The sequence below is a fragment of the Ipomoea triloba genome, chromosome 4 (assembly GCF_003576645.1).
Source record: "Ipomoea triloba cultivar NCNSP0323 chromosome 4, ASM357664v1".
Lineage (NCBI taxonomy): Eukaryota > Viridiplantae > Streptophyta > Magnoliopsida > Solanales > Convolvulaceae > Ipomoea > Ipomoea triloba.
The window spans coordinates 26465081-26479557 of record NC_044919.1 but is presented as its reverse complement, the minus strand read 5'-3'; the positions used below and the strand labels follow the sequence as shown (position 1 = coordinate 26479557).

Here is a 14477-nt window from a genome sequence, read left to right as displayed (position 1 = left end):
TATATATATATATATATATATATATATATATATATATATATATATATATATATATATATATATATATATATATATATATATATATATATATATATATATATATATATATACTGTGAGCACTTGATTGAAACAACTAGAAAAAAGAAAAATAAATGCCAATGACCTTGTGGTCTAGTGGCATGAAGTAGCTCTCCCAAATAGGAGGTCATGGGTATGAGTCTTGGTGGGAGTAGTATTGACTCTTTGTGCATGAGAAAGTAGTTATGAATTGTTGCTAATTTTTTATGACTCGATTAACATGCAACTATTAAGGTTCTAGGCACTAAGGTAGATAAATCAATAAGAAGCTAAGCACACAAACATAGAGTGTCATACTAATAATTTATTAATGTCCAAAAGAGAATAGAAAACAAAAATTTATGCAATTGAGTTAAAAGTAGCGGCCCAGACAAGGGAGTTACGTTGATCTTTTAGATGCCTTAATCTTAAGGATTAAAAGTCCAAGAGTCTAAGTTAAAGTCATGTTTGGAATGCAAAAAGGAATCACAACCTAAATTCCACTCATGGGGTATCTACCTTGTGATTAGACCTACAAGTTGCTCCATTTTCATGGTGAATCAATTCTAGACCTAGAGGCACACTTAGCAATGAAATCCCTTTAAAAGTCATCCACTCTCATAGAGGAAATTAGAGTTTGTGTAAGTGTGTTTTAGATTTCCAATCCAATTTTCAATGGAATTGAATCTCCTCGAAGACATGCTAATGAATGTGACAATCAAACATTAACAAGGTGATTCAATCAAGATTACACAAATATTAAATAATCCTAATTAGACATTTCAACCCTTATGCAATTATTCAAGGATTTGGAATATAGGAAGATCAAACTCCCCTAGCCTATGTCCCTAAAACAACTACTCACGTATCTCTAAGAAGTTATAAACAAAAATCATCAAATACAATTACATTACAAGAGATAGGAAAAAGAGAAAGATTACACTTATCTTGACAAAAGTAGAATATATATCTTCCATCTAGAGATGATTTTTGCTCTTACAAGCTTTTAGATACAATGTAGATGTGAAATCTAGCTAGGTCTAATCTAGGCTAGAATTCCTCATGAAAATTACAAGGAAAGAGCTTGGCAAATATAGTAAAGACTGCCAGAAATAACAAAATTTCATGCTTAAATACTATAATAGACATGCCAAGGATCTTGTGGTCCAGTGGCATCAAACCTTTCCCTTTATACTGGAGGTGGTGGGTTCGAGCCTCAGTGGAGTCAATATTGACTCTCTATACTCTATCGTAATAGAGTTAGTAGTATTCAAAACTTTGCTTGGGAAACTTTTTGGCTTAGGTGTAGGGGTAGCGTCCGGCCACACATTTTCCTGCTTGTTTAAACCTTCAAAACGGCCACACATTTTCCTGCTTGTTTAAACCTTCAAAACTTCTGAATTTGATTTGATGATCTTTATGAAAGTTGTAGCCACACATTTGCCTACCTGTTTAAACCTTCAAAACTTCTGAATTTGATTTGATGATCTTTATGAAAGTTGTAGCTATTTTCAATGGCATAAGAATCACTCAATTTGGACATTCCTATGATGAGATTATCAAAATACCGAACAGTGGTCATGCATGTTGAGCGAAAATTGTAACTTCATACTATTTTGCTTTGTTTTTGCCTTGATTTTTCCATATGATTAAAACCATTGAAAACTCCCCTTTTAGGCTCTCTAAAGAAGGATTGGATCATCTTGGCTTCTTTTTGTTCCCTTTTATCCTCTTGACTCAATTTTCTTCCAAAACACATGCAAAAATCAATCCTTTTTGCTTAAACAAGAGAATTTGTACCTGCCAAAGGCCTTGTGGTCAATCGGCATGAAGTGATTCTCCAAAGTGGGAGGTCATGGGTTCGAGCCTCAGTGTGGGCAATGTTGACTTTGTTGGGCTTCAGTAGGTAGTATTCAAAATGATTATGCTTCGAGTGATAGTCTAACTCCAGTCTAACTCCATAAAAGAGAGATGAGAAGGTGGTAGCTAACAGCTAATTTATCAAACACTAATAAGCTAACAACTATCAACTAACATCCATTTACCAAATAGGGCCAATATTTTACTTACACATACACATATAAGATATGATTGCAATTAATAATGTGTAGATTAGCCAATACATATGAAATCATACTTATTGATGCATAAAATAATTAAAAACATAATATTATGCATAATACAATAATGCCATTACATTGTAATAGTCCTGCAGAAGTATACAAACTAGGTAGGAAGAAGCCTCACACACATCAATTCAAACATATTTATCAGTACTGAATTATTAATCATTGAATACACTTATTGTCTCCACTAAGATGCATTATATTTTATAACATTAACTATATATCACAGCTGCCTGCTCAGAATTGATAAATCTTATTCTGAATAGTTAGTGGGCATTGGATGTTAGTCAGCATTGGTGCTATGTTAGCAGTCCTGCACTGTTCATCTATCTGCAAAACTCAACAAAATCATATAATTAAGGTCACCAAGGCGCATTTAACTTTAATTAATTAATGAATTAAGAAAATCAATATTTTAATTAGCAATTAATTTAATTTGCTTTGATTATAGTGTGTTACCTTTTCCTTTAAGTGTTTATTTGCTGCAGTCAGTATCCCTTCCTTCAGTACCAAATACAAAATAATAATAATTAATTCTCTATTGAAAATACATTATAAATAAAGTGTGTCAAATCAGTCTATTGAGTGTGAAATCATAAAAGATGATTTATTATGCAATTTTCTTTGAATAACAACCAATATATAGTACTCAGTGTATTCATATAAAGGAGAGATGAAATTCAATGGATAATTACAATTGCGAGTTAATACCATCTGGGTCCTTCGAGTATAGTGGTTTTGTCATGCTTAGTTCTAAATTTTCAAATTGACCACCCATGGTGCTTCGACTTTCAAATTGTTACTATTCGTGTTCCAAGTTAACCACTTGTGGTCCCTCAACTGTCAAATTTTAATCACTCATGGTCCTTCCAATATGATCAGGGCTGGTTAAATTTTGAAGGTTGAAGGACCATGGGTGATTAATTTGAACCACGAATGGTAACAATTTGAAAGTCGAAAAACTACGTGTTATTAATTTAAAAGTTTAAGACTAAACGTGGCAAAATCACTATACTCAGAGAACTTCATATGACATTAACTCTTACAATTGCATTAAAATTAAATTTATACCATATGATATGATTGGTTAATTTATAGATAACAAAATATTACCAATACATATCACAATTCACAAGTCACATCAAATGGTGCAAAACTTTTTATGAAAAGAGTACTTTCTGAATTTAATTCGTATACCTTATTTTTCAACAGTTGGATCTCTTGAAACATGATATCCATCTGCACAGTAATAACCAATAAATATAAAATTCACTAGAATGTTAGTTGAATATTAAAACTATATGGTCAAAATAATTATTTTGGTCCCTCAATTTTTTCCAAACTATCAATGTAGTCCATAGTTTTCAATTCCAACCAATTTGATTCTCGAATTGTTTCAAATTTCGTCAATTAAACCCTTCCGAGGGACCAAAATGGTGATTTCCCTATTTTTAGAATTCCGTCTACTTGACCCATCAAAGGGTTTAATTAACGAAATTTTAAACAATTCGAGGATCAAATTAGTTGAAATTGAAAATTAGGGGTTGTATTGAAAGTTGTGAAACAATTGAGGGGCCAAAATGATAATTTTTCAACTATATATTATAATACTAATATTAATTACAAAATTTATTAATTTGGTGATTTAGGAGGTAATATTTTAAAAAAAAAAATTAAAGATGTTGTTAGGATCTATATCTTTTATTCAAAATGCAATCAGACATGGTATGCTTAATTGTATAAATCGACTATAATGAGAATATATATATATATATTGATTGACAATATCTAATAGCCAATAACTTGTGTAAAACTATATCATGAATTCTTGTCCATAAGATGAGTTGGGTCAAAATGAAAATATAATACTAACTAGAAATGAAGTGTTTGCTAATAAGAAAAACGTAATACTTTGAAAGAAAATATAATATTTTTATATTTTAATTTAAAAGTATTATAATTCTCAGTATAATAAGTATTATTCCGTATATTTCTATCTTAACTCGACCCATCTCACGGATAACGATTCGTAAGATAGTCTTACAAGAAACTCACTGATATAATACCAAATAAATTTGATAGAAAGATTAGTAGTCTCAAAGGATACTGTAAAATTTCGAGTAATTTAATATACCTTTGCGGAACGTATTTGATACATCCAAACTTCAAGATATTTCTCAAGTGCATGCAGTTCATCTACTGTCATAGTTCCAGCTCCTCCCCCATACATGAACCTGAATAACCACGGTTCTTTCTACCATTAAGTAGTTTTTACCTTTATAAATAATAAAAATTTAATTTTATATTTCGAAAAATAGTATTTGGATAATATTTAATTAATTATATATTTTACTAATCAATCAAGGGTACCTTAGGCCCCTCTGGAGTACTTCAATCTCGTTCTTCAGCATACCAATCTCCTCTTTTGGGTCCTAATTAAAAATAATAATTAAAATGCGCAATTATAGCTCCTTACGCACATAATGAAAATTTGTGCAATATCATATATATTATACATTTATACTGTAATGAGTCTATTTAGGGGCGGAGTCGGGAATTTTGTTTAGTGGAAGAAAAAAAAAATTTATTATAAAATATGAAATTTTTGAAATAAATTGTATATTATCTCTATTAATATAATATTTATAAATTCTTTTTATTTTAATTGGGTTAACTCTAATTATTTATAGAATAATTTAAATGCGATGACACATATTTGAAACTTCTTAATTACATTGAGTAGATAAGATAGTTCATAAAAGGTAAATTTTGTTTTAAAATCTTTTTCATAATTGAATTACAAAACATGCCAAAGGCCTTGTGGTCAAGCAGCAAGAAGTGATTCTCCCAAGTGGGAGGTCATGGGTTCGAGCCTCAGTGGGGGCAATGTTGATTTTGTTGGGCTTCAGTTGTATACTACATGTAATAGGGTCAATAGTATTCAAAAAAAAAAGAATTACAAAACATATTTTGTATCAATTAATTAATAATTTAAAATAATTTTTTATCACACGTACCACATTATAAATTTCACATTCAATATACAATTAGAATTATGAATAAATCTCAAAAATAAAAAATTTACTTTTAATGAGAAGATAAAATTAAAATAGATATATGTTTAAGGTGTTTTAAGAAAGGACAAACATATATTTAAGGTGTATTAGGGGTTGCAACAAACTCTGTAGATAGCAAGGTGTGATTCTTATACATTTTAACTACCAACTAAACTATCACAACTTTTGATAGATAACTTTTCATGTATACTAATATATTATTTATGTTTACTAAAAAACACGCGCGCGCACATATATATAAATATAATGGCAAAGGGGGACAATGGCAAGTTGGCAACTGCCCCAATTGCCCCCCTTCGGATTCATCCCTAAATGTAAAATGTGTTTTATAAAATTATATTATTTTCTTATGTATCTCTGATAAATATAAGTTGTAACTTTGTAAAGAGCACAATATTCTAACTCATATTATAAATATTTTCATTCATAATATATTATTACTGAAAAAGAATAATTTACTGTAAGTGGATCTGTTTATCATGCAGTAGCTAGTAAATAATTTTGGACGCAGCATCTAATTCTGAAAATGCAGAACAAATTCTATTTTCATATTCTATGCGAGATGCATATAAGAATATGACCCGAATAAGATCATTAAAGAAATATAAAATCTCAAATGTATTTAGCGGTGTTTAGTTCAAGTTATACAGTATATAACATAATCAAGCGAATGTAAGATTTCGATTTTTGGAATATCACATCCTCATATTTAGTTCCCATTATCTTAATTAGTCTCCCTAAGGAATACAACATTCCCAAGGAATGCAATAAACTGTCCATATTAGAATTTGAAGGGAATGGGATTCTCTCCCAAGTTTTAGGTTTTCTAAAATTCTCAAGCATATTTACTATTTTGTAATTTCAATTCTAATTATTATATTAAAATATATATACTTTATGTTAGGTTATTATATTTAGGGTCATACTTGTTTAAGACCGTCTCACAGGTCTCAATCTGTGACATGAATCGAGTCAATATAATTTGGATCATAAAAACCAATCAAAGACCAACTCATAATACTAATTATGACCAAAATTATGTTGATCCAACCTGTCTCACGGATTAAGACCCGCAAGACGGTCTCACACAAGTTTTTGCCTTATATTTATCATATTTAATTATGAGTTTAAATGAGAACAACCTCCTTCTGAAAAAAGTGATGGCTGATCTCAATTGTTATTCATGGTTCATCAATGGTTGAAGGTTTTAGTAAAAAATAATAAAATGTTAATTTTATAATTATTTCAAACTTTCGAGTTTGCAATATTTATAAAATTGGCATGCCCATTTTTTCTTTATTTTTTAACAATTCTTAGATTAGTCATTACTTTTTACATGCATGAGTACTTATTACTAGTATCACATTAACCCTCTCATATATAACCCTCTTTTATATATATATATATATATATATATATATATATATATATATATATATATATATATATNTATATATATATATATATATATATATATATATATATATATATATATATATATATATATTTGTTATTATTGTTGGGCAAAAGCTTATTTTACGGATCCTTGTCTGTGAGATGCATCGGATGTCGACAATTGGGTGTGTAAGTATCACAAGTATTATAATATTTGTCATTAGTAACGGAACAACCATTTTATCTAAAATACTATCACAATTTCACACATAAATATTACTATATCTATTATGAGTAACAATTTATTTATTTCAAATTGGCATTAAATTTTATGTAATAAGTCTTATGCTTTTTATCACAAGTAACATACAACTATCATAGATTTGACCCGTCTCAGATCTACATACAAGTGTGACTCTTATTGTTGTTATTATTTAAGGTATTAAAAGTAAAATGATTACGTGGTATAAAGAATAACATTCAACCTAACATATATTAATATCACGTGCCAAAGACCTTGCAGTCAAGTGGCATGAAGTGACTCTCCCAAATGGGAAGTCATTGATCTAAGCTTCAGTGAGAGCGATATTGACTCGTTAGGCTTTAGTAGGTTGAGAAAGTATATATGAACAGATTCCATCTAATATCTACTAAGGTAATCTAGCATTTACTGAACTAAACGCCTCCATATAGGTATTTTATCTTTTTCCTGCATACTATAGGTATTTATGGATACAACACTAGTATAAATTACCGTATGTATAAAGACGGTGAAACTAATGGTCTGTTTACTAACTGGAAATTTTCTCTAATTTTCTGAAAATTTAGAAAATTAGAAAACAGAAAATAGAAAACATGTTTATTATCACAGTTTTCCATTTTGAAACAGGAAATAATTTTTCACACTAATAAAAACTGTTTTCTAAATTGAAAACAGAATCAACTATCATCTATTAGACTATATGTCACTATAAGCACATTCTCACCATTATCTACTTACATATTCGTTCATTACTATGATTATGTTCATTATCATCTTCTATCTTTCATACTTCCATTACTTAATTAAACATAACTTATTTGCTTATGTTTAAAATTATACATCATTCACATTATCAAAATTAAAAATTGAAATATATACCAGGTTTTATATTTTAATTGAACTCAATTGATTATTCGTTCAGATATTTTTAATTATGTTATATCGTATACAAGTTTGGTCCAGATATCGGATATCAAAATTTCACATATATTATTATATTATAATTCAAAATAAAAATTATATATTATATACATGTCATTCAAATGAATATATCCAAACATATTTCAAATATTAGCTCAAAAAATATTAATATTATCTAAAGTAAATTTTATGTGAACTTAATAGGTTATTGATTCAAGATATAATTTTATTTATGTTATATACAAATATAAATTTGGTTCGGATATCAAATGTAAATTTTTTTTTACATATATTGGACTTAAAAGTAAAGATTATATTTATTCTATTCAAATATAAGGTCTAAAAAATCACTCGAAATTAAACTTATTGTTAACTTTATAACGTTAATCTAAAAAAATAAATTTGAAAAAATAAGTATTAGTAAATAAATTTTCTAAACAGAAAACAGAGAATTGAAAATAGAGAATGAAAACTGAAAAATTAAAAAACAGAAAACAGAAAACAGATTTTTGTTAGTAAACAGAACCTAAAGTTTTTAAAAACATATGTCAAAAAAGAGAGAGAAATTAAAGACTGCTTAAAGGAATAAAAATACCAGAAGTTGATTGTCTTTGGCTTCATCTGCCACTTGATCATCAGCTCCCCTACTGCACTTCAGGTACTTCTCAATCAGCCCTTGCATGGTTCTTTATTCCATGGAGATTATTTTATAAAATTAAGAATAGAACGAAAATTATAAGTTAAAAATACAAGTGAATATTTCTGTTTGGATGATGATTACAATATAATTAAATATAAAGTATCAGTTATGTATGTGTGATCAAAGCCTAGGGTAGGGTAGTGTATGTGTGAATTTGAATCCTAAAAGACTGATGCTTACGAATAATAGGATTAAGATAACGTTATAAAAAAAAAATGTTCTTGGTAAGGAATCTCCTAGATCAAAATTTTATCACTATACTAAAAGTTATAATTAATTGTCCCTACACATTTTTTAGAGTTAGGGTGCCGGACTGACCCAACCTCTACACAACAATCTCCCTCTAGGTATCAATCAGTCTTAACTCTAGGAGAGAATGCCTAACTTTATTTTCTTATATCATCACACATTTTCGAAAGTCAAGTTGTTGGACTTAGTCTTTTATCGGCATCTGATCTGCCCAATAATTCTCTAACCACATTGTGCTGGACTACCCTTATGACCTCCCTCTAATAATTCCCTAACCACATGGTGTTGGACTTGACCTTTACTGACCTCCGTCCAATAATCCCCTAATCACATGGTGCTGGACTTAACCCTTACCAGTCTCCGTCCAATAATCTTTTATCTACGTGGTGTTGGACTTGACTCTTACCTGCCTCGGCCTAACCGGATCAAAGTAGGGAATAGAAAAATAAAGCAAAAGAAAAAGATGGAGAGTAACCGTACGTACCCTTGAGTGGCGAGTTCATAGAGCTTTCCGTGGGCGGAGAAAATGAAAACTCCAATTTCAGCGTCGCAAAGCACGGACAGCTCCTTGGCCTTCTTCAGAAGCCCTGCGCGGCGCTTGCAGAACGTCACCTGCCGGTGCACCGGGTTCTCGATCCTCTTCATCTGAATCTTTCCGCGAGCCATTCGAACCACAACCGATCGCTATATATATAATCTGTTTCGAGAAATACGATGATGGAGTGTTACGTTCTAGGTAGCTACCTAATCGCAGACAACCTCCCACTAGTATGGACTAGCTTCGAGGTTGTTGCCCCAACTCTTGGATGCTCAGTACCAAATTGGTTACACTTGTTCTTCCGTGGTTTCGATCTTTGCTTATATATATAGATATAATGTGAGATGAACCGACAGGGCAGGGCAGGCAGGCAGGCCACTAAATTATTCCACATATTAAACAAATTAAAGGGTGAAAGAGCAGAGTTAATTAGGGGGGTGAATAGCTTTACAGATCAGTAGGAATATTTGTGCTGCTCAGCTCTCCCTATTTTGTCGTGCTCCATGCCCCAGCCATTTTTGGTTGCGAATCCATCAAGGACACTTGGTGCCTTCTCACTTCTCACGAGATCGGACTCATGGGAGTAGTGGGATGTCGTCATTTATTTCTTCATTTTATTTTTAGATGGTTGATTTTCATTAAAAAAAAATAATAATAAAGAAAATTGATAAGGATCCCTTATAAAGTAATACCCCCATCACTTGTTGCACAATGATTAAGTAAAGCTGAAAGCTTATATGTTATACAATTGAAACTTTTTTAAAAGTAAATTTTTTTAAAAGTAAACTTTTTATATATAGTAGTGCAAACTACAACATCTACGTGAGAGACTACATAAATGAGTACGCTTTGATAATCAATTTTTTATTGATTTATTATCCATTTTGAGTGTATAATATATCAAATTCATCCTCTCTTACTTAAAGAATTAGAATTCAGTTTGATCCGACCCAAATCGACAATAGACCTTTTGAAAGTTATGCTACAAAATGGCCATCTTAAATGCCACTTTTAACCAATTTTTTTCAGCATTAGGATGTAAAGTGTATTTTTTTCAAGAAATGAGATATTATATTTGGGCCACTAGTACAAAACTGCTAATCCGCCGCCCTTGTACAAGGGTCGCATATGCTGGGGTTGCGGAAAGGAATTAGATCTACAACGGAGGGATAGGAGAGGGTGGCGGTGGCTGAGGGAGCGAGGGTGGCGGTGGCTGAGGGAGTGATGGATGTCGGGGGTGTGGATAGCTGGAATTGAGGAGAGGAGAGGAGAGGATGGTGGTGAGCGTGGCGGTGGCGGAGGGAGTTGTTGGTCCCGGTAGGGTTAGGGAACAAGTCTAGAGGGGAGTGGGCTGAATAGACTTGTTAGATTTTGAAACTTTTACGAGTCATTAGAGTACCTGAGAGGTAGCTTTAATTTCTCGAGAGTTGTACAACGGAAATTAAGTTAACCCTTTTTTGGCCTTTGTTTGCATGTAGGTTTGTTCTTGTAAAACTTAAGTTTGGTTGTGAATATTATGCATATATGGCAGTAAATAAAAGTTAGAAAGGGAGAGAGAGATTTATGGTGGTTCAGCCAACGCAACATACACCATTCTTGTCCTTGGAACTCCTAAGGAGGGTTTACACTATCTCCAGTACAACAACGGTCGTCCACACTTTGATCACAAAGCTAGCCATGAACTTTGTAGCTTGTCTCCCTCTCTCATTGGTCACTAGAGTACAACAACAGGTTTTTCAACTCCATAATGAGTTTACTCTGCCTCTTTCTACTGCTGAGTAGAGAATACAAGTTGGAAGAAAATAATATTTCATTTTCTAACAAAGAGATCTTGGCTTGAGTTTCTTGATCTTCTCTTTGAAATAAGCTCATGTCTCTTAAAAATCTGGATATCAACTTTGTAGCTTGTCTCCCTCTCTCATTGGTCACTAGATCTGAAAATACTTAATCTAGCTTGAACACTTAGAAATTTTGCAAAAATAACAAGCACCTTGTCTAGTCTTAGAAGAGGGTATTTATAGACGAATGAAAAATGTCCGTTGGATGGACGGAAGACCAAATTCAAATGGCTATTGACCAATGGGTATAGACCGCCGGGTAATCCAAAGAGTAGGTAGCTTGTAAGATTTTCCAACCGTTAATGACTTATTTAATTTCGCGCTGAATATATCTTTTGTTCTACACAAAAAGTCAAGGCTTTTAAAAGAAAAATCTTTCTTGGGATGTGTTCCTAGGACTATTTTATTCCTTGGACACATTAGCTCGATTTTAAGGTTTCGAACTTAGGCTCAGAGAATGTCTCGAGCAGTCATTTCGAATGGTTAACTATGTTAACTCTTCGAACCTTAAACCTACTACCTCTCGGATATTAATGATTGACTTTACCACTTGTCCATTGTTACTCCTCGAAAGATAGTTCATTCCGTTCTTTGACCTTTGCAACCTTTCAGTTACGAATGGTTGTCCTTATCATTCGTTCTTCAATCATACACTTCGAAAGGTAGGCCCTTCCACCATTCGACCTTTATGCAACCTTTCGATCTTGTAGTCTTCTATTCTTCAAATCTTTAGGTCTTTAATTCTTCTACTTCTCGAAATCTTCTTTTTGGACTATTTGAAAGATAACTGCTCAGGTAACTATTCAAATATTTGACTGAGATTGTCTACAATATAACCTTTAAGTCATCATTCGAATTAATTTACCATTCAAATTTTAACTCCTAAAGTTACTAATTGGACAATTTGAAGTTTGATTAGAATGACTCTAAGTCTAGAAACTGAAAATAAGTTTGGGGTTCTAAAATTTCTAATCATTTGGTATTATCAAAATCTAAATACAAAGTGTTCCTAACAGGAGTGATGCCGACAGTGTGGTCCGTGTGGATGACTAGATCTATAAGTGAGGAGAGGAGAGGATAAGAGAGGAGAATAGGTGAAATATAATGGCGGTGTGCAACGGATGGCTAGATCTAGATTTATTGACTATCGCAGATATTTTTAAATTTTTGAAGTTATTTCTTATGTTATTTTATTTTATTTTATTTAGACCGCGTTTTCACAACTCTTTCTTTTAGAAAGGGTTGCGGAAAGTTGACATGTTTTTTTTTTAAAAAGAAAACGCATCCCTTTTGTTTAAGAAGGGTTGCATTTTCTTATGAAATTATTTACAAGCTAAGTTTGCCACTGCAAAATTTTTTTTTTTTTTACTATACACTATCCTTTTTTGAAGAAGGGTGGCGAAAAGTCACTTTTATATTCTCCATTTTGTATTAATAGGCTACAATGCGGCAACATGGAGGGGCACTAGCTAAGCCCAAGGAACATGCATATGGTCATCCTTGCCTAGTTGTCCTCATCTTCAACTTGGTCAACTTGAAATTCTAGGACGTGGTTGCTTATTTTTGGAAAGAATGATTTGGGCAATCTTACTAGTTTGAAACAAAACCTACCATGTTTATGATGAGTCAATTATGATTGTGTTATAGATCTTTAGGAATTTAGTTTCTATTTATAGGCAATGAACCTTGTATATAAACCTAGAAAAAAGGGATTGTAAATGGTTGAAGATTTATGGTACATTATATATACTTTCCTTCGTTGTTTTTTCGTCTTTCACATTCGTTCTTCGAAACTTTATATTGAACAACCTTTGACCCAATGTCATAAAACCAACCATGTTACTCCCATTACTATATGTGTGCGTGTGAGATGTCATACAAAAAGAGCTAGTAACTATTAGCACTTGGAGACTTGATTCTCCGGGGATTTCCAAGAATTTTTGTACCCTTAACAGTTTTTCCACTCAATAAGATAGCTAATCTGCAAAAGAATTTCTCTGGATTCATTTGAATCTATTTGATGAAAAATTGATTAAACATGCATGATATCGAGACTAATAAACAGTACAATCAAATATATTAAAATATGATGTTATGCATGTATGAAGATTATATTCCATAACATATGAGCAGATCAAATGAGAACATGGTCCTCTAGTAAAACGTGAGGATTGATCTCAGCTGTCCATAAAGGTTCACCGTTAAGGGTTTTAGTAAAATAAATACATGGTAAATTTTTATAATTATTGAAACTTTTAAGAGTACGTAGGGTTCATTTTATTATTATTGTACGTAAACTTGAAAGTTTTAATAATGGTAAGATCATAGTTTTTGATTTCTCAATAGTCAATATGGATAGTGTGGACATGTCTACACTTTTTACATGGAGAAGTGTTCTCACATGAACTCTCCCATATATATATATAGTACGATATAATGGACCAAAAACTGTTACCAATACATAAGTCTACTACGGAATCCAAAAAAGTGCAATTGAAAAAAATCACAAGTCTACTTAATGACAAACCGTAAGTCTAGTGCATAAGTCTACTTCATAAAAATCTAGCAACACCTCTGAATTAGTTGCCTCACTAACAATAGCATGATTTAAAATGTTTTTGAAGTAGAATTGTGGATTACTGTGAAGTAATCTTGTATGTAGATTTTTATGAAGTGTCATGCGGCACTAGACTTCAAGTTTTTCATGGAGTAGACTTGTAATTTTTTCAATTACACCTTTTTTAGTTTTGTAGTAGTTTTATGAATAATTAGTGGTTTTTTCTTCATTATGAAATCAATGAGTTATGAATTATTTATGCTATCAGCGAATATATCATTAGTGTATATGTTTTTTGAAGATGTAGAACCTTTGTATTGTTCTATTACCAAGAAGAAAAAATGAAGATTTTTAATTTAGTGGTTCACTTTTAATGTCATTTAAACATATTTATTGACATACGTAGGACAAAAAATGGTCATGTATGTCACAACGATGCTAGGACCAACGAGAATGTTCTGAAAAAAAATGGACTAAAAGTTGAATGACACATATAAATCTAAGACCAACAAAAAAAAAAGAATTAACACTTAGAATTGAATAGACCGAAATGCTCTTGTATTTAAGGCTATTTAAACAGTTTTGTTGACGAATGACAAAAAATGATTATACCACAAAAATATTCATATCAAAGGAGAATGTTTTTAAAAATAATGTTTACAAGTGGATTTAACACCTATATATATATATATATATATATATATATATATATATATATATATATATATATATATATATATATATATATATATATATA

At 31.2% G+C, this 14477-nt stretch overlaps 1 protein-coding gene across 1 annotated transcript; it reads right to left on the bottom strand.

The window, feature by feature from the left end:
- Positions 1-2177: 2177 nt before the first annotated feature.
- On the bottom strand, positions 2178-9693 carry LOC116015447 (agamous-like MADS-box protein AGL12). The gene is made up of 7 exons (XM_031255514.1): positions 9272-9693; positions 8434-8524; positions 4554-4615; positions 4318-4417; positions 3381-3422; positions 2643-2684; positions 2178-2513 (listed from the first exon to the last, which is right to left on the bottom strand). The coding sequence occupies exons 1-7, from the start codon at positions 9451-9453 to the stop codon at positions 2421-2423; spliced, it is 612 nt and encodes a 203-aa protein (XP_031111374.1). The 5' UTR covers positions 9454-9693; the 3' UTR covers positions 2178-2420.
- Positions 9694-14477: the final 4784 nt, after the last annotated feature.

What these genes read in the sequence shown, in the direction of transcription:
- LOC116015447 (XM_031255514.1), bottom strand. Translation starts at nt 9,453, where the DNA reads ATGGCTCGCGGAAAGATTCAGATGAAGAGGATCGAGAACCCGGTGCAC. An exon ending in TATGAACTCGCCACTCAAGG is followed by an intron (nt 8,525 to 9,271) that starts GTACGTACGGTT and finishes CATGGAATAAAG; the next exon opens with AACCATGCAAGGGCTGATTG. An exon ending in GTACTCCAGAGGGGCCTAAG is followed by an intron (nt 4,418 to 4,553) that starts GTACCCTTGATT and finishes GTGGTTATTCAG; the next exon opens with GTTCATGTATGGGGGAGGAG.